The 21,658-nt window shown below is 37.5% G+C and overlaps 1 protein-coding gene across 1 annotated transcript in view; it reads left to right on the top strand.

The window, feature by feature from the left end:
- The window catches only part of ERICH3 (glutamate rich 3), a 91,016-nt gene that overhangs the window by 56,348 nt on the left and 13,010 nt on the right, over positions 1–21,658 (top strand). Inside the window, exons 12-13 of the mRNA XM_061183947.1 lie at positions 3,314–3,547; positions 12,729–13,178. Of these exons, the coding sequence (XP_061039930.1) occupies positions 3,314–3,547; positions 12,729–13,178 (684 nt within the window). The remainder of the gene's footprint in view (positions 1–3,313; positions 3,548–12,728; positions 13,179–21,658) is intronic.

Genomic DNA, 21,658 nt, shown 5'->3' on the forward strand with positions numbered 1-21,658 from the left:
TTTCAACTATAATCTCTTCAAATATTTTCTCAGTCCCTTTCTTTTTCTCTTCTTCTTCTGGGACCCCTATAATTCGAATGTTGGTGCGTTTAATGTTGTCCCAGAGGTCTCTGAGACTGTCCTCAGTTCTTTTCATTCTTTTTTCTTTATTCTGGTCTGCAGTAGTTATTTCCACCATTTTATCTTCCAGGTCACTTATCCGTTCTTCTGCCTCAGTTATTCTGCTATTGATCCCATCTAGAGTATTTTTAATTTCATTTATTGTGCTTGTCATCGTTTCTTGGTTCCTCTTTAGTTCTTCTACGTCCTTGTTAAATGTTTCTTGCATTTTGTCTATTCTATTTCCAAGACTTTGGATCATCCTTACTATCATTATTCTGAATTCTTTTTCAGGTAGACTACCTATTTCCTCTTCATTTGTTAGGTCTGGTGTGTTTTGACCCTGCTCCTTCATCTGCTGTGTGTTTTTCTGTCTTCTCATTTTGCTTATCTTACTGTGTTTGGGGTCTCCTTTTCACAGGCTGCAGGTTCGTAGTTCCCGTTGTTTTTGGTATCTGTCCCCAGTGGCTAAGGTTGGTTCAGTGGGTTGTGTAGGTTTCCTGGTGGAGGGAACTAGTGCCTGTGTTCTGGTGGATGAGGCTGGATGTTGTCTTTCTGGTGGGTTCGTCCACGTCTGGTGGTGTGTTTTGGGGTGTCTGTGGCCTTATTATGATTTTAGGCAGCCTCTCTGTTAATGGATGGGGCTGTGTTCCTCTCTTGCTAGTTGTTTGGCATAGGGTGTCCAGCACTGTAGCTTGCTGGTCGTTGAGTGAAGCTGGGTCTTGATGTTGAGATGGAGATCTGTGAGAGATTTTCGCCATTTGGTATTACGTGGAGCTGGGAGGTCTCTTGTGGACCAGTGTCCTGAAGTTGGCTCTCCCACCTCAGAGGCACAGCCCTGATGCCTGGCTGGAGCACCAAGAGCCTTTCATCCACACGGCTCAGAACAAAAGGGAGAAAAAATGGAAAGAAAGAAAAAAAGAGGATAAAATAAAATAAAATAAAGCAATTATAATAAAAAATAAGAAAAAAAATTATTAAGAGTAAATTTATTAAGAAAAAAAATTTTTTTTAATTTTTAAAAATAGATTTATTAATTTTTTATACTAAAAATAAGAAAAAAATTATTAAGAAAAAATTTATTAAGAAAAAAATTTTTTAATTTTTTAAAATAAAAAATATGAAAAAACTTATTAAAAATTTTTTTAAAAATAGAAAATAAGGAAAAAATTATTAAGAAAACATTTATTAGGGAAAAAAAAAATTTTTAAGCCAAAAAAAAAAAAAAAAAAAAAACGGACGGACCTAACCCTAGGACTAACGGTGAGAGCAAAGCTATACAGACAAAATCTCACCCAGAAGCATACACATCTACACTCACAAAAAAAAGGAAAAGGGGAAAAGTTAATATATCCTGCTCCCAAAGTCCATCTCCTAAATTTGGGATGATTCGTTGTCTATTCAGGTATTCAACAGATGCAGGCACATCAAGTTGTTTGTGGAGCTTTAATCCGCTGCTTCTGAGGCTGCTGGGAGAGATTTCCCTTTCTCTTCTTTGTTCGTACAGCTCCCGGGGTTCAGCATTGGATTTGGACCCGCCTCTGCATGTAGGTCCCCTGAGGGCGTCTGTTCCCCGCCCAGACAGAACGGGGTTAAAGGAGCAGCTGATTCGGGGGCTCTGGCTCAGTCAGGCCGGGGGGAGGGAGCGGTATGGAGGAGGCGGGGCGAGCCTGCGGCGGCAGAAGCCGGCGTGACGTTGCAGCAGCCTGAGGCGCGCCGTGCGCTCTCCCGGGGAAGTTGTCCCCGGATTACGGGAGCCTGGCCGTGGCGGGCTGCACAGGCTCCCGGGAGGGGCGGTGTGGAGAATGACCTGTGCTCGCCCACAGGCTGTTTGGTGGCGGCAGCAGCAGCCTTAGCGTCTCATGCCCGTCTCTGGGGTCCGCGCTGATAGCCGCGGCTTGCGCCCGTCTCTGGAGTTCGTTTAAGTGGCGCTCTGAATCCCCTCTCCTTGCACGCGGAGAAACAAAGAGGCAAGAAAAAGTCTCTTGCCTCTTCGGCAGCTGCAGACTTTTTCTCGTGCACCCTCCCGGCTAGTTGTGGTGCGCTAGCCCCTTCAGGCTGTGTTCACGCAGCCAACCCCAGTCCTCTCCCTGCGAGCCGACCGAAGCCCGCGCCTCAGCTCCCAGCCCCCGCCCGCCCCGGCGGGTGAGCAGACAAGCCTCTCGGGCTGGTGAGTGCTGCTCGGCGCCGAGCCTCTGTGCGGGAATCTCTCCGTTTTTCCCTCTGCGTCCCTGTTGCTGTGGGATCCGCGCTGATAGCCGTGGCTCGCGCCCGTCTCTGGAGCTCGTTTAGGCGGCGCTCTGAATCCCCTCTCCTTGCGCGCCGCGAAACAAAGAGGCAAGAAAAATTCTCTTGCCTCTTTGGCAGCTGCAGTCTTTTTCCCGGACTCCCTCTCACTAGCACCGAAGCCCGAGCCCCAGCTCCCAGGCCCCGCCCGCCCCGGCGGCTGAGCAGACAAGCCTCTCGGGCTAGTGAGTGCTAGTCGGCACCGCTCCTCTGTGCGGGAATCTCCGCTTTGCCCTCCGCACCACTGTGGCTGCGCTCTCCTCCGTGGCTCCGAAGCTTCCCCCCTCTGCTACCCGCAGTCTCTGCCCACGAAGGGGCTTCCTAGTGTGTGGAAACCTTTCCTCCTTCACAGCTCCCTCCCACTGGTGCAGGTCCCGTCCCTATTCTTTTGTCTCTGTTATTTCTTTTTTCTTTTGCCCTACCCAAGTACGTGGGGATTTTCTTGCCTTTTGGGAGGTCTGACGTCTTCTGCCAGCGTTCAGTGGGTGTTCTGTAGGAGCAGTTCCACGTGTAGATGTATTTCTCATGTATCTGTGGGGAGGAAGGTGATCTCCGCGTCTTACTCTTCCGCCATCTTGCCCCTCCCTCTCTTCATTTTTAATTTATTTCTAATTTATTGTTTTCTATCAAGTTCTTCTCTTGTCCATTTTGGTTATTGTAGATGATGATGTCCATTTGTAAATGAGCTTTTATTAGGTTTCAGGCTTGTCATTTGGAACTTCATTTCTTTACTGCTCTTGTATATGTAACTGATTGCAATCTTTGATCATTTGCTATTAGTTTTCCATGTTCACTAACTGTGTGAAAAAGAAGTGAAGAAAGGCCCAGAGAGGAGAGGATAATGGAGTCAAAGTTCTCATTAAAGTGAAATGGGTTAAGTATTAGGGATTCTATTTTCATTCTCATAGTGGAGCTTTTCTTTTCTCAGAATATGAAGAAGATTTTGAAGCAGATGAGGAGAAACAAGATGAGAAAGCTAATGAAGGACAGGCTGATGATCAAATGAATGGAATGCCAAAGTCACCCTCAGATGATGAAAAAGATCTTTTAGACCCTGAAAAGGAGAGTGAAACCTCGTTGTGGAAGGCATCAGATGCTGATGACAATGTGAAAGATGAGGTTGATGGATGCTCTGAGAATGAATTGGAAGAGGATAAACATGGCAAGTTGATTAGCTTATCATTTGACATAGGCTGTTTAGCAAGTGTACTCACTACTTTTCTTTTCCTTGTATTTAATGAGATAATCCTCTTTAAGAGACTGTTCAGAACCTGGTTCCCTAACCGGAGGATGCTGATCAACCCCTCTGCCATAGATATCCAAATTACGGAGTCATTCTTCAATCCTTTCTCTTTCTTTAGTTTGCTGGGATTTTTCAGCAGGGTGTCAGGTGAAGCTTGTAGTGACACATCTTCTGTTTACTTAGAAAGTTACTACCTTTTTTTAATCTCAAGCTATCTCCTCTTATATACACACACATATACACCATTTTTGTGGCTTTGGAAAAATGAAAAGTAGCTCCCATTCAATTAAAGGAAAAGTTGAAAATTCCTCCCTTATGTTCATTTTTTTTCTTAACTTACCTTGAATGCAGATGCTGGCATATTAGTTTATGGAAGGATTATTGCTCTTGACAAAGCTTCCCCCTTATAGTCTTCAAACCTAAAATGACTTTGAATGTTCACAGGGAAAATACAGAGCTTTTCTGGTAGATAAAGGAACCCTCTTTATCTGAGGCATATCTTAAAATTTTAAGACCTTTTTAAACACCTTAAATTACCAAAATAATGTCCAAAGAAGGAACACATTTCTGGCTTTGTCCCATGAAAGGGTTTGGCCAAGGCTATGTGGGTCTTAGTAAATAAAATATCTTCCCTGGTACATTCTGGGCATTTATCAGTGATAATAATAACCCTGTCTTATATTTAAGTATGTGTATGTCTTTGTAGTTTGCTTTAGACTAGAGATTGAGGTAACATTATGATGACTTTTTGAATTGCTGTCAATTTTCCCCATTCTTTTCACCTCTCAAATTTTTTTCTGTATAAAATCTCAAAATTTTGAATTCAAGGAATACATAGGGATTATACAAAATAAGAGTAAATTAAGTAATAAAGTAATCACAAGAACAAATATTTATTTTGTAGTTCTATTCTGTTCAAGAATGAATTCAAGCAAACCTATTCTAAAATTTCATGCAGACATATACAAGGCAATAAAATAAAGAACAGAAATTATTTAGAGTAAGAAAGAAGATAATTTTACTAGGAACTGCACATGAGACCATGACTATGCTTGAACTAAAAATTTAATCCTGAACTTCCTGACAGAGTAAAGAGTGAAGCACAATGTGAAAAATTAGAGTGATTTTAACTTTCAATATATTTGAAAACAAGTTTTGCTGCCATTTTATTAGAGTTGAAAGAACTACTCTATATTAATGATCTAGCATTGAAAATTTTTTGTAGTCTTAAATTAGGCCTTTTCTTTAATTTCTCAATAGTTACATTTTATGTTTCTAGGCATGCGGAAACATAGCTTTTTTCCCTCATCTTGAATGTGAATATTGGATTTAAGTTTATATTCCTATATGACATAGAAAAAGTTAAAGAATTCTATGGAAAAGTGATGTCACCTGAATCAAATTTTAAAGAAACTATACAAGTGACTTGGACCCGGAAAAAGATTGAAAGTGTGTTTGCATATAAATATAACCGGTTCAGAACAAAGAAAGACTCAGTTTTTAATTTCTTCAATAATTGTGGTGAATTATCAAGTATTGATTTCACAAAGGGTCAATACATTATTTCAATATATGGTAATCTGGGGATTATTTTTGTAATGCATAATCAACTTGCTTTCTTGGGATCAAACGAATTTTTTTCCAAGATAGAGTAATTTTTTCTGTTTAAGCAGACAAGGATGTAGACAGTACTTGGATCTTACTTCGAGGGAAGGCTTTAATCATTTAGACCTGTAATTACTGAATAACTGATAGTGATGGGTCAACATTAACACTGAATACTACTTGCATTTAAATAACTGGAATCTTATGTTTAAAAAGGTATCCTATAGGTACTGTTCATTAAGACTATTTTGTGCTAAATGCTGTGCTAAATATTTTACATGAATTATCTGATTTACTTCAAACAACCTTAAAAAAAAGCAGGTACTTTTAATCTCCATTTCACAAGTAAAGAAACGTGGAAATGATGAGATTGAGTAACTCACACAGCCGGAAACTGTTGGAGCCAAGACGCAAAATTCAGAGCCTGGATTTTGGAGAAAAACAATATAACATTTCTCCAAATCAGCCAATATCCACTTATCTGAAATTAAAGCAAGTCCCCCCAATAAAAGGATTTTGTTTCCTTAAGAATGTACATCTTAGAGGCATTTACCTTGAACTCTTCATCTTATCCTATTTTTTAGCCTCTGTTTTTTGTTTTTTTTACTTTTAAACGGAGGAAATTAAAATGGACATTTTCTAATTTTACCCAAATTTACCTCTCTCCTTCCTGGATGGACTCCTCCAATCCACTCCCAGGCCTTTTGCTCGTTTCCAGTTTCCCTTTCTCTTCCATGAGACTCTCCTACTTCGGCAGCCTTCACTGACCTCTTTATTTTATGAAACTCTATCATTCAGTAGTTCATTTTTCACTCATTGTTTCATGTGTGTTAAAATTTTGCCCCTCAAACTAATTACACAATTTAATAACACAAAAATTAATTATACTACAAAAGCTAGGACTGTATGTTGTCTTTGTTATTCCTCACAGAGGTAATTTCCTAAAGATATTTTGTGAATATTAAGCAGTTACTTGATTAACACCAAGAATACTAAAACACTTTTGTTAGTGCCATGATATCTAGTTACATTTATACTATATGATTATTACTGGAATTTTATTAAAAACATTGTATAGAGTTAGCTGCATTATGTAGATATAGAACATATAATATTTTAAATAGATATGTAATGAAAGCTATCAGAACATATAAAGTCTAGTCCACAATGTTGGGAAACTTAAGAGCCAAAAATTAAACTGGCTAACTATTTTATTTTGTTTTTGCAATAACGATGTTATTAAATAATCCTTTTTAAGAGCTCCTTTGCATCCTCGGTATTTACATTAAAACTTTGCCATTATTCTGAAGTAAAATTTCATTGCTTACTACTGTTTCTTTCCTCCACCACCAGGCTCCTTTATTTTCCATCCCTTTATTTTGATAACCTGACCCTGTGTTATTCAAAAACATGCTTTTTAGCATGAGGAGTATCAGAATTAGATATTTCATCCAGCAAACAAGAAATGTGCATTAAAAATGATAACGACACGATAGATTCCTTGGAACACTCTATTGAAAAGCCAGACAGCACTTCATCTTCAAAAGTGTAAGAGGCATATTGTGACCACTGAATCCTAGACACTGGCACATCCTTTTTATTGACATGATTAAGAATCTCGCTGTTAGTGTTTGGATGTGTTTCATTTGAACCTGCCTGCACCTGTTCCCAGAGGGCAAACAATTGCCCAGGCTGTCACTCTTGTGACAAGTCAGCCCCATTTAAACTGCCAGTGAACAATTGCATCGGCCCGCCTTGATGAATACACTGTGCAGAGCAGCCTGCAAGTGATGGAGTGCCAGGGCCTGCGTGCCCACTAAGAGAGGACCCTGCTTTACGAATGATGTGTGAGACTTCCCATCGTTTAAAAAGAATGACAGCTTCCTTTTCTCTGTGCTTGTGTTGGCAACCCCAGGAGCTAATTCACCAGTTGAAAATATATTGTCATAGATGAATGTTATAAAGTTGAGGGGAAAAGTGTCATGTTGCTGAGAATAGACTTTTAGGGACAGTTTGGAAGATAGTACCTATGAGTAAGAGGTAAAGACTAAGTAGCTCCTTATGAGAGAGAGAACGGGGGGGAAAGGGGGAGAGAGAGACAGAGAGAGAGAGAGAATCTGTTCCCAGAATCCAAAGAAAAGCACATAAGAATTAAAGCGAAATTTTTTTCTAGTAAGAAAGATAGTATTTTACTTGTGCTATTTTTTAGTCTGTTGAAGAAGTAGGCCTTAAAGACTTTGAAAATCTCAGAATCACAAAAATACTCTGTTTACTTGATTTACTGACTTCCAGTATCTCACTCTTCCTTTCTGGGCCTGACTGTGGGCTTGAAGAGACGCATATGAAGGAAGCCTGCTCCTTCTGTGTTGAAACTGTACATGCTAGGAAACCACGCTCTGTGGACTTCAGTGTCACTTGACTCCTTCTCGGACCAGAGAGGGTTAGGGGAAGATTGTGGGCAGCTTTTGGCTAGCATCTATGTCTGTGATTTTTTGCATGATTAGTCACACTTTAATTTTTCTTAATTGTAAGAATTCCTCAATTCATCTTCACTTTTGGATTGTTGAAGTCGGAAGTCATGGCTTTCAGGTGAATACTTAAATGCAGCATCATCTTTTAGTTCACATAAAATACTTTTCTATGAGGTATTTCTCTACAGTTTTGAATCTGCCCTGTACATAGTGATGGCACTACTGAGGCACTCAATAAAATCTTGTGAAATGCGTGGCTGGTTGACTAGATTAATGGACAAATGTAAAAAGGTTTAAGCAGCAAAATGTGATACATGATTTGATTATATTCTCAGTATTTTAAGTAGTTAGAAAATCCAGTTAAAGGTAAATAAGGAGGAACTTTTAAGCTTTCTTCTTCTCCTCCTGCTATATCTGCATTTACTTTAGATATTTATCCTTACAAAGTAATGTATATATTTTTCTCATTGGTAAATTGATAACGAATTACCAGTATGAGGACATATGTCCTCCCTTACACCAAATAGCTAGTTACTGTTCATGGATGGAATTCAATGATTTCTGCTTCTATTGTCATTAAGCATACACTCATTTGACGGTATTTATTGAGTACAAAGCACTTGTCTAATCAGGTATTATTGTACATGAAAATATTGACCAAACCACAGTATCTAATGTAAATATGAACAGATTTTGGTGAACTCATGAGTATAATCTACAACTGTTAATATAAGGAATAGTAGGACATAAAAATTCATATGTCAAGGGTAATTTGAAGAAAATAGGTGTGACACTTATGCAGATTTTTCTGTGAAACCTTGGACCAAGGAATGGGAAAGAGACATAATTTGTGTTGGAGCTCAGAGTAGTATTGGGTCCACTGGGTTGGGATACATGGTGTGTTATTGGAGTGATCTAAATTTTTAACTGAATTTTCATATTTGAGTTTGTGAACTTAAATCGAGGTGTCTATATGGGCTTCAAGCTAGTAAGCTAAAAACAAAGTAGTTAAAATCAGGACATTAGTGGAGGAAATAATGAATTTAAACTGTAGTAAAACAATGCATCATGCTAGTGGGTGAAGGAATGATTGAAAACTGAGGTCAGGACTTGTCATTGGTCCAAAACAAACTATGTAGCTACGGATTGCAATAAGAGTATAACAGCTTCTGAGAGAGCTACCCATAGTCACTGTTAAGAGAATGAACAAATACCTTAATAAATATATGTAGTTGATTTATTGTGCTCATGCCAAAGGAAGCAATGTCTGTCTAGAGTGTGTAATCTCTATGGAAGCAGGGACCTGGCCTGCTTTTTTCTCCATTGTGTCCTCAATACCAGAACATTGCCTGACACATAGGATGTGCTCAATGGCATTTAGTGAATGAATGAATCTCTGTAAGTGGCTAGGAAGATGGAGGACAACTCAGGACCTCAGTTACAAGGAGAGAGAGCAGAGTTCATCCTGAATTTGCTGGCCTGGTGCTGACTATGGATGTGTGTGTGTGTGGTTGGTACCTTTGGTCGGGTGTATATCAAATTGACTAGGCAGGCAGTGCAAACAGTGGAGATTACTGACACATATATAGTAGAATATGTAAAACTATTTTCCATTTGTCATCCTGGGGTGGTAACAGTGGAAATTTAGCTAAGAGAAGCAATAGTGGGTTCATGACAGTGGGTGCCCTCTGTTTGAAGGCCTTTTGGCAGGTCGAGTGGTCTTGGTTTTAATACAATGGGTCACTACGAAAAAAGTATTTTACAAAAATTGCTCCTTTATAGCTAATGGACATTGGGTATTATTTAACTTCTGTGGGCCTTACTTTCTAGATCTAGAAAAAGAAGATAACTAACTACTCCATGGGATTAAATGAGATGTTTGTAAAGTGCTTACCTCAGTGCTTGGTACAGAGTAGGTGCGTAATCATGATCAGGTTTTATTTTTTTCCTCAATAAATGGTAACTGTGACTACTATGCTTAATGTGATATACAGGGTGAAATCACAAGAAAAAAATTTATTAGAATATACTTATCATGTATGATATCAGAGAGAGAAGAAGACTGAAAATCACAAAGCAATGATTATTTGATTTGGTGAGATTAATTTTTATCATGTAATTTCTACAATGATTTATGGAGAGCAATAATTAGAATTGATTCCCATTTTACAGCCAAGAAAACAGAGCCTTAGAGAAGTTAAGTAGCATAACCAAAGTCAAAGCTAATGAGTAGCTTAGTCATGATTGGAACACCTAAGTTTGTCTTACAGAAAAACATAATATTTTCTCTCAAGCTCATGTTGCGTGAAATAGTAGTGATGGAGAAGAAGGAATAGTTATCAATGAACAGTTATGATGACATGAAAAGAGAAGACAGTGAAGGATTGCGGACTGATTGAATGTGGAAAGAGAAAAGTCAGAGATCCTGCTTAGGGTGTAGAACCATGGCACAAAACACACTGGCTTTGGCCAAGGACTCAGGCAGTGGGTGCAGATCAGGTCCCTACCATGAAGACCAAGGGCAGGTTCTCAGCATCAGTACCTGCAGGGAGCACTGGAGAGATAAATGGAATTTGGTAGGAGGCAGAGCTGTTTCCTAACATGCCTCCAAGACAACTTTTTCCCTCCTAATGAAAAAAAAAAATTACAATTTACACTTTACATATCGACCCTAAAATTCCTTTATATAAAATGTTCCTTTATATAAAAGTTTTTACATAAAAACTTTATTTCTAAGAGAATAAATAAAATTAGTGTTGAAAATCCCATTCCATGGCCCTAAAGCATTTTGAGCTTTTTTGTAGGCAAAGCCTGGCCCCAGTATCTGTATGAAAATGAGAGTGAGAAATGAGAGTGAAACGAAATTATACAGGGAGGTTAGAGAGAAATTTGAAAACTGAAATTAGTTTATATGGGAGGTCAGGTAGCCTTGCCACTCAGCGGCCATTCATTCACCTGATCTTTCTTAAGGACTGACTCAAAATTGAACCAGAGCATGTTTCAGCCTTTGAAATAAAATAATACAATTAATAGAAGCTGCTAAAGAAAGAGGAGCACTCAGTTTTTAAATTATGTGAACAACTCTCAGAGCCAAAAGTGAGAGTCCTGGTGTCAACATTCAGATGGTAGATAGGATATTTTTGGACATGCAGAACAATTATAACATTGTATCCTAGCTAATTGTGCAATTAAGGAAAACCACTGATCAAACAAACCACTAGCACAGGGGAGTTGTTTTTCTTTTTTAAAAAAACAAATGTGAGTTGCTTAGGAGAGGGGGAGATCATAATCCCTGAAGTTTCTGAACTAGTACAAATAAGATAGAGAACGACTGTCCTTGATCTGTACGTTCCCCACCGAGAGACAGCACATCCAGATCTTATACAATGGAGATAAAGAATGAGTGGCTGAAGTACGTGATTCCTTTGAGAAACAGTGGTCATCTGGTGCCTGTCAAAGTAGTTGGAAGATAAGAACAAATGGAATTGTACTTAAGGGGTTCTGTTGCTTAAAGGCTTTTCGGAGTTTATTTTTTACTGCTGTGTAGAATCTCTCACATCTTTGTGGGAACTCAGTATGTCTCAGTGACTATACTTAAAATGCTAAGCCCTGTCATGGAGAGCCGTTGGGGCTAGAGGGAAGAGGATAAGAGTAAAGACAGGTATTTCTTCCCTTAAACTCTGCCTCAGCTGCTACAGCCATCTGGGTAGCTGACAAGCAGAAAAAAACATAAACGGAAAAAAGAATCAGGAGCACACAGAGAAGAGCAAACAAGAAAGCTAAGCAGCTTGTAAGTGTGGGCTATTTCATTTGAAAAATATATTCTATAAAAAAATTATAAACACAGGTCTATTTGGTTAAAAAAAAATGAAAGGCAAGTTTGTATTTTTCTGGCCCAAGGCAGTGCATCTTCCTTACAGAGTCAGAGTGTGTGTGTTACTTTCTTGGAGATTTTTAAAAGTTTTAGTGGGTAATAAGTACTAAACCATTTTTGGCTCTGGTAAGTTTCCAGACTGCATATCTGTAGCATCACATCAGTGTACTGCATAGATCTCCTAGAATCTCTTTTACAGACTCTGTGTGCCCATCTCCAGCTTCTGCATCCTCTGTCTTCTTCAGAGGACAGTCCTGGGCTACTGGGTTTGCTTCACCCTCAGGCACAAAGGGCAAGGGAGTGCCAAGAGTTCATGTTCCCCCCAGGGTGGCCTGTAGCCATGTCTGACTGGAGCAGAGTATGGAAGCCCAGCTCCTTCCTCAAGGGAAGAAAATTTTTAATATAATTTAGACTCCAGAGGTTCCCATGGGATCAGGCTGAGACTGAGATGTTGCTTGAAATAGCTCTCTTGATTGACTTCTTCCCTTCCCTGCCCTGCTTTACCCACACCCAGAAGAGTTTCTCTTGGAGCATATTTTTAATACATCACTGGCACATGAGTCTTCATCTCAGTGTCTGCTTCTGGGGAACCCAAAAAAAAGGCCAGATCTCCCACACGCACACATGCACACAGACACACACACACAAGCATTAGCTCAAAATATTAAGTATCTAGGTATTATGCAAATGCATAGATATTTTTACCATACCGAGCTACCAGGGTATACCAGTATGGCAGGTGTTACAGTAGATAAAAATTTAAACTTTATGCACAGAGAATACTGTGGATACATCCAAGACGGTAATGAAATAAGTGCTCTTGCTGAACAAGTAAAAGATAATTCAATTTCTTCCGTAACAAAATAGATACTAACAAAGGTTTTCCAGTGAAATGGCTTTCAACAAATAAACAAATACAATTGGTTTTCAGTTAAATGCGACTTCGTATTGAAAATTCTATAGACTCACAGATTACATAGGTCTTTCTTTATCATGACAATTATGTGGACTAGATGAGGAAAGGGTATCAAATCTACTAAACTATATTAAACATTTTAGTATGATTAATTACTAGCATAATTCCCACAATTATTATTATTAAATTTCCCTTTATGGAAAAGCAATGATGTTGTCATTTTAATTTTTGTAGATATAAGAACTGCTTCATCAACCTCATCCAGAAGTCACCCATATTCTAGTTGCAGTGAAGATGAATCTGCACTGGGGGACAGGGAAGCCCACGCTGAAAACAGTCCAAATGAAAGTGTCCGAAGTTCATCTTCTCAGGAGTTGAGTGAAAATGATGAGCCAGGAAAAACCCACCTTCCAATTGAGAATTCTCTAGAAGTTGAAATTGATGACCAAGAAATAATAAAAGCAGATGTGAAGACCAAGCCTCTGCCAATAGAGGAAAACTTGGAGAATGTTCTTGAAGAAGAAGCAGAGAAAGGAACCCGAGTGATTGCAGAGGGCTTATCTGAGAAGTCCAGGGAACATGTTTCCAAGGAAGAAAAGGAAAAGAGTAAGAGTAACCTTTGGGAAGGAAGCGCTGCTAAGGTGAAGGACAAAAAGGCAGGTCCCCGTAGGGTGGATAAAGGTGGTAAGTATGGCCATTGAGTTGACCTGCCATTGTCTCTATGCATGGAAGCTGATCTTGATCACGGCACTCTGCCAAAGCTTGGGAAATACTATTGTGATAATGCCGGAGGGATTCAATTTTTTCCTATTTCTTTCTGTGTCACATGATCATACATGTATTTTCAGCTTGCTGTTTTCCTTTATTGCATTTTAAAAATTACTTGATAATTCGTATATAGCCTGTTTCCTATTTTCTGTAAATTCCTGCCTATGGCAGTTCTATCTTAAGAATCAAATAAAACACAATACATGTCTGAAGGCAAGGGTATGTGTAGCTTTTTAGAGGTTATTTAGTATTAGCAATGCTATTTGTTCTTATCCAAATATGCATTTATATGTATATGTAGCTAACATTGATAGGTGCTTGCTATGTGCCAGTGCTAAACACTTACATATATTAACTCGTCTAATCCTCACAACAGCCCAATATCCCCATGAGTTAGGTTCTGTTATCATTATCTCCTTTTTACAGATGACAAAACTGTGGTTTGTAGAGGTTAAGTAAGATGTCAAGCATCATACAGCTAATAAGAAGCATTCCTAGGATTTGAATTCAGGGAGAGTGGTGCCAGTTTCTAAAGGTTTCCTATTTTATCTGTGCAATAGGAATTTATAGTTAAATAAAAATATAAAAATTTCATAGAAAACTCCAAACTGCACTTTAAGTTCTCTGAAACTGAGTAACTTTCTGATCCAGGGGTTTCTTGGGTGTGTTGGACAGTTCCATTTGACATAGAAAGTCTTGAAGCGTGTCCTAGGATGATCAGGCCCCAGTACCTTAGACACATGGAAGGTCTGATACTTTTCTCAACTTTAGGAGGACAGTTAAAGGATTGAGTTGTGTCCTGCGGATGGCCGGTTGTGCCTGCAGCTATTTGGCTCTCACGTAGTACCCTGTTCCCTATAACTTGTATCTCAGGCCTTTCCCTGATCTCTCCCATCTGTCTATCCTGCCAACATGGTGAGCATTCTTTTTGAGTCCAAGGTAAAATTTGTTGTCACATTTTAATAGTACTAAAATTCATCTGCGTTTTAAAACTTATGAATGCTTTTATGTCTATAACATTTATTTTAGAAACTTAAAAGCTGTTATTAAACCACTGGTGCCTACAGCTAAGAATTGAGGATGTTGAATAGTTATCTTTCCATCCAGTCTTTATCATTAACCTTCTACTATGCACTGTGGTCAATAAGAAATGTGTAAGAGAGGGTTCCTTCCATAAAATGTTAAGAGGAAGGCTTGGCACGCCAATAACTGGACAAGGTCAGTAGTCACATGTAAAACCAGAGAAGGTACAAATGTTACGGGGCTTCAAAAGAAGAGAAGACTCATTTGATGAAGTCACCTTGAAAGTTTTCTTGAAGGACATATTTGAGGAAGGCTTTAAAGGTTAGATAAGATTTTGAAGGTGGAATGGAGGAGGATAAAACATGCCAAACAGCAGGAAGAAGCAAGGGATATAACCTTGGAATAAGTTAAACAAAAACTCTAGAATGAGCAGTTTGACAAACTTCAGCCCACAGGCCAAATCTGGCCTACGACCTTTTCTTTTTGTATTGTCTGTGAGTGAAGAATGTTTTTTTTTCTTTTTTTTTCTTTCATTTTTAAATGGTTGGAAAAAATCAAAAGAAGAAGAATATGTGATATGTGAAAATTATATTAAATTCATATTTCAGTGCCAGAAAATAAAGTTTTATTGGACTAGAGTCATGCTTATTTATTTACATATTCTTAGTGGCTGATTTGCTCTACAAGGGCAGAGTTAAGTAGTTGCAACAGAGACCCTATGGCCCACGAAGCCCTAAGGATTCACTGTTTGGCCCTTTACAGAAAAAGTTTGCCAACCTCTGCCCTAGAATTATAACATTAAGACCCCCAACATTTTCAAAATGATTTTGCCATATGTGAGTAAAGATTCTTATTAACATACATTTGAAGCCCTTTTATAAAATAATTCAAATTTTTGATCTTGGATTTTATCATTCAATTCTGGTACATGTAATGTATAATCTAGAAAATTTGTACAATTTGGCAAACTGCTGACCCAAAAGGTAGAGATGTTAAAGTTCAGTAGCAACATTGACATTATTACTAGTATTTCTTTTATTTCTACTTCAGAAAACTAGATTGTTTACCTGGATTTATGGAAGTAGACAACTTTTTGTAAAATAAGATGCACATGATATAGGCTGAAATTAGGGGATAGATAGAATAACAGAAGTATTCGACTAGGATCATATCACTTGGAAGAGAGCGGGTTTTTTTTCCCCCTCTGGATTTGTGAAATGAAGAGTGTATAGGTTTATTATTTTTCTCAACTATTATGGGAAACCTGTGTTCTTGACTTAATGACATCTATAATTTTAAAACATTTTGTTATTATCTTTTCATTGAGGTGGGTTCAACACTAGACGGCAACGTTTATGACTATTTATCTCTCTTACGCTCTAATATATGTACCAAACCTCTTTATCAGTGTTTATTTTTCATTAACAGCTTATGAAATAACATTTAGAAAATAGAGAAAAGCGGTCTTAAAATTATCTATAGATTTATCACACACAAAAATCACCTTTAACATATGTTCAGTATTTTTATTTCTAAAGTTAGAGTTTACAAAGTTATGTTTTCATATTTCCATAAAATGTTATATTTTGCTTTTTATTCTTAACCTTATACCATAGTATTTTTATGTTATTATGTAATCTTCATGAATATGTTTAATGTCTGTGTATTATTCCATTCTGTGTTTTTTTCATAATTTAAACATTTTCCTATTTTTCCTATTTTCACTACTACTAGTAGTACTCTACTATCTTATTACCTATGATAATTTGAAGTTAATAACTATTTTCTTAGGCTAGGTTCCAAGAATTTTACTTTCTGGATCAAAGGTAATAGACATTTTAAGGTTTTTGAAAAAATTTTTTTTCTTATAAAAGATTGGTTGAAAAGTTTATACAATACAAAACAGATGAGAATAAGATGAAAGCTAAAGGCTTCCTTGCCTGGCCTTTATTCTTTTTCCTGAGAGATAGATAACTGTGGATAAGTTTTTTTGTGTGCACGATTCCAGAAAATTTTCTCTATATACACACATATATAAATGCATTCATATATTATATATATACAGACCTTATTTTTATATACAGATGGAAACATGATACATTTTTGTTTTACAACTTGCTTTTTTCACTTAACACTGTATCCTGAATATCTTTTCATATCAGCACATATAACTGCACTTTTATTCTTATTTACTGTATATGTTATGCCATTGTATTGCCTTAGTATCTTATAACTTTGCAACTTTTCTTAAAAATATGTTGCCTTCTGTGTAAGAACTGGTAGATTTGTTCTATGGTCCATCTTCCACAAAAGAACAAAATTTCTGGATTACGGAGGCCCAGAGGCAGAGAGAATAAAGTACAGTGGAAAATAAGATATTAATAAGCAAAATAAAACAAAGACCATGTAAAATATTCAGAATGATGTAGAAGGATTATGGTATCAAAACCTAAGGATTAGTAGATTATGACAGTTGGGTGCTAATGTTTTTAAAATAAACTCAAGGAAATGATGCAATAAATTTGTAAATATTTAGAATAATAGATTAAAGAAAGTGACAGATATTCTCAAAAGCCTTTATATTCCTTAGAAAATTTCAGATAAAATAAACCAGGTCTTGAAAGTATCATGAGTTATATTGATATTGATGCCAAGCAAAGAGGTTATAGTGGTTCCTCCTCCTTAATTGAGTCTTCAGTTAGGTGGCTGAGGGAGAGAGGGATAGAATCAAAGTTATATGCTTGAAATGAAGGGTCATTTAGGTCACTCTGCTGGAAAACACAGCTTATATGAGTTAGACCAGAAGGCTGGTGAAGATTGAAAAGTGTCTATTTTATTTAGCTCCCTGATTAGAACCTTAGATTGCAGTGAAATGGGGGCTGAGATAATGTGTAAAAGATTCTATCTCATTTTGTGTAGCACTGAATTAATCAATTTCAACTAGACCTAGAATAAAAATTGTGATTATGTTAAGAATAAGTCTATGGGCTAAAAAAATGACGTACAGTTAATGATGTTTTGTTGTGTCTAAGTTAATACAACTTAATCTGATTTGTCTTCACTTAAGATCATAGCAATGGATAAATTTGTAAAGTACTACAGTCAATGCCTTCATACCTTTCAGGTTGATAACATAAAGCGATAACTTCCTTCTAACTATTTTATAATATGTCACACTTAATTGGGCTTTGTCCAGTCCACCAACAAATCAGGTGAATTTATATAAAAGATATGTCATATGCAGTGAAGTGGATAAAGTAAAAGATTATAATTGCTAGCTACAATGAGATAGTGCCCTTGAGAGTTAATTCAGTATTATAGGGCATAGTGTTATTTTCATGTGTTTATTTTTCTCTGATATTTTTAGTTTAAGCTGTCTTAATGCATTGTGACACATGGTGTTCTAATGATGGAACAATTCATGTGGATTTGTGAAATTAATATAATTTATACATTATGAATATAAATAATATATTAAGAATAAAGTATTATATAGTATAAAGTAAAATGTATGTAGAAGTAGGCATTTTATACTTTTATATATGAATCAGCAGAAGTCATAGTGCTTGGCCAGGTAATATAGACCTAAAAAATGTTAGGACTAAAGTAAAATGCAATTTTATCATCACATAGGCAGGATAGAGTGGTCTTGATGAAAGAACAAGAAAATCACGTGTTATGAGTTGCAGTCTAAATACAATTTCTGAATGAATTGTGAAAGCATATAGCTGTTTGTTTCAATAGATTTCTTCTGAAATATTTGTTAGGTATCTGCTTTATGCCACACTGTTCCTGGTGTGAACACAACGAAGTCCTTCCCTATATGGGAGTTTATATTCGAGGAGGAGATGTGCCTAACAAGTGAAAGATAAGCATGTAATGGGGCATCTGGGCTAAGTGCTAGCAGAAAAGAAAGTCAAGGTAAGGACATAGAGTGATGGTTTGAGGAAGGGGTAGTATTTTTTAGGGCTGTCCTCTCTCAGTGAGGGGACATTTGAGCAAAGACCAGAATGAGGCGTGGGGGTGAGCCACTCTGTCATGTGAAGAAGGAGCACAGGAAGCAGAGGGCCCAGCAAATGCACAGAGTCTAAATTGGTAGCATCGTTGTTGAGTGAAGAATTTGGAAGGAGGTCAGTGTGACAGGAGCAGAATGGACAAGCCAGAGACTGCAGGAAATGAGGCCAGAGGGAAAAACTTATAGGCCATTGGGAGGAGTTTATTCTGAGGTAGGAAGCCATTGGAAAAATTAGTGCATACAAATGACATGAGCTGAAAGTTTTGAAAAGATTCTTGCTACTGTGTGGAGGATAGAATTTAGCTTTCTGAGTATGTTATCTTCGAACAGCTGTGATCTTGAGTTGTGATTAATCCTGGATTTTTGTAAGCAATGTTTCAATGACAAAGGTAACACAGGAACATCTTTACTGTATAGGTAGATGATGTAAGTCATGAATTTTGTCATAGTGAGTTGTTGGGAAGATAATTGATTGGCTACACAAAGAATGATCAAAGAACACGCATAGTTTTCAAGGTGACTGGGAACTTGGAATAAACCTGCATATATATTTACTCAGCTTTTATGGCCTTCTTATGCTCTTAAAATTCAAATGAAAAGTTCTTGGCAAAACTTTCTTCTGATATAGAATTGCTCAAGATACATAGCATTGTTTTTAACATATTTATTGGAGTATAATTGCTTTACAATGGTGTGTTAGTTTCTGCTGTATAACAAAGTGAATCAGCTATACATATACATATATCCCCATATCTCCTCCCTCTTGTGTCTCCCTCCCACCCTCAATATCCCACCCCTCTAGGTGGACACAAAGCACTGAGGTGATCTTCCTGTGCTATGCAGCTGCTTCCCATTAGCAATCTGTTTTACCTTTGGTAGTGTATATATGTTCATGCTACTCTCTCACTTCATCCCAGCTTACCCTTCCCCCTCCCCGTGTCCTCAAGTCCATTCTCTATGTCTGTGTCTTTATTCCTGTCCTGCCCCTAGGTTCTTCAGAACCATTTATTGTTTTTAGATTCCATATATATGTGTTAGCATAAGGTATTTGTTTTTCTCTTTCTGACTTACTTCACTCTGTATGACAGTCTCTAGGTCCATCCACCTCACTACAAATAACTCAATTTTGTTTCTTTTTATGGCTGAGTAGTATTCCACTGTATATATGTGCCACATCTTCTTTATCCATTCATCTATCAATGGACACTTAGGTTGCTTCCATGTCCTGGCTATTGTAAGTAGAGCTGCAATGAACATTGGGGTACATGACTCTTTTTGAATTATGGTTTTCTCAGGGTATATGCCCAGTAGTGGGATTGCTTGGTTGTATGGTAGTTCTATTTTTAGCTTTTTGAGGAACCTCCATACTGTTCTCCATACTGGCTGTATCAATTTACATTCCCACCAACAGTGCAAGAGGGTTCCCTTGTCTCCACAGCCTCTCAAGCACTTACTGTTTGTAGATTTTTTGATGATGGCCATTCTGACCGGTGTGAGGTGATACTTCATTGTAGTTTTGATTTGCATTTCTCTAATGATTAGTGATGTTGAGCATCCTTTCATGTGTTTGTTGGCAATTTGTATATCTTCTTTGGAGAAATGTCTATGTAGGTCTTCTGCCCATTTTTGGATTGGGTTGTTTGATTTTTTGATATTGAGCTGCTTGTATATTTTGGAGATTAATCCTTGGTCAGTTGCTTCGTTGGCAAATATTTTCTCCCATTCTGAGGGCTGTCTTTTCATCTTGTTTATGGTTTCCTTTGCTGTGCAAAAGCTTTTAAGTTTCATTGGGTCCCATTTGTTTATTTCGTTTTTATTTCCATTTCTCTAGGAGGTGGGTCAAAAAGGACCTTGCTGTGATTTATGTCATAGAGTGTTCTGCCTATGTTTTCCTCTAAGAGTTTTATAGAGTCTGGCCTTACATTTAGGTCTTTAATCCATTTTGAGTTTATTTTTGTGTATGGTGTTTGTTAGGGAGTGTTCTAATTTCATTCTTTTACATGTAGCTGTCCAGTTTTCCCAGCACCACTTATTGAAGAGGCTGTCTTTTCTCCATTGTATATTCTTGCCTCCTTTATCAAAGATAAGGTGACCATATGTGCGTGGGTTTGTCTCTGGACTTTCTATCTTGTTGCATTGATCTATATTTCTGTTTTTGTGCCAGTACCATACTGTCTTGATTACTGTAGCTTTGTAGTATAGTCTGGAGTCTGAGAGCCTGATTTCTCCAGCTCCGTTTTTCTTTCTCAAGATTGCTTTGGCTATTCGGGGTCTTTTGTGTTTCCATGCAAATTGTGAAATTTTTTGTTCTAGTTCTGTGAAGAATGCCATTGGTAGTTTGACAGGGATTGCATTGAATCTATAGATTGCTTTTGGTGGTATAGTCATTTTCACAATGTTGATTCTTCCAATCCAAGAACGTGGTATATCTCTCCATCTGTTTGTATCATCTTTAATTTCTTTAATCAGTGTCTTATAGTTTTCTGCATACAGGTCTTTTGTCTCCTTAGGTAGGTCTATTCCTAGATATTTTATTCTTTTTGTTGAAATGGTAAATGGGAGTGTTTCCTTAATTTCTCTTTCAGATTTTTCATCATTAGTGTATAGGAATGCATGAGATTTCTGTGCATTAATTTTATATCCTGCTACTTTACCAAATTCATTGTTTAGCTCAAGTAGTTTTCTGGTAGCATCTTTAGGATTCTCTATGTATAGTATCATGTCATCTGCAAACAGTGACAGCTTTACTTCTTCTTTTCCGATTTGGATTCCTTTTATTTCTTTTTCTCTGTTTGCTGTGGCTAAAACTTCCAAAACTATGTTGAATAATAGTGGTGAGAGTGGGCAACATTGTCTGGTTCCTTAGTGGAACCAGAACTGGTTCCGTAGTCCATCTTAGTGGACATGGTTTCAGTTTTTCAACATTGAGAATGATGTTGGCTGTGGGCTTGTCATATATGGCCTTTATTATGTTGAGCTAAGTTCCCTCTATGCCTACTTTCTGCAGGGCTTTTATCATAAATTGGTGTTGAATTTTGTTGAAAGCTTTTCCTGCATCTATTGAGATGATCATATGGTTTTTCTCCTTCAATTTGTTAATATGGTTTATCACACTGATTGATTTGTGTATATTGAAGAATCCTTGCATTCCTGGGATAAACCCCACTGGATCATGGTGTATGATCCTTTTAATGTGCTGTTGGATTCTGTTTGCTAGTATTTTGTTGAGGAGTTTTGCATCTATGTTCGTCAGTGATATTGGCCTGTGTTTTCTTTTTTTGTGACATCTTTGTTTGGTTTTGGTTTCAGGGTGATGGTGGCCTCGTAGAATGAGTTTGGGAGTGTTCCTCCCTCTGCT

Source organism: Eubalaena glacialis, chromosome 3 (assembly GCF_028564815.1).
Source record: "Eubalaena glacialis isolate mEubGla1 chromosome 3, mEubGla1.1.hap2.+ XY, whole genome shotgun sequence".
NCBI classification, from domain to species: Eukaryota; Metazoa; Chordata; class Mammalia; order Artiodactyla; family Balaenidae; genus Eubalaena; species Eubalaena glacialis.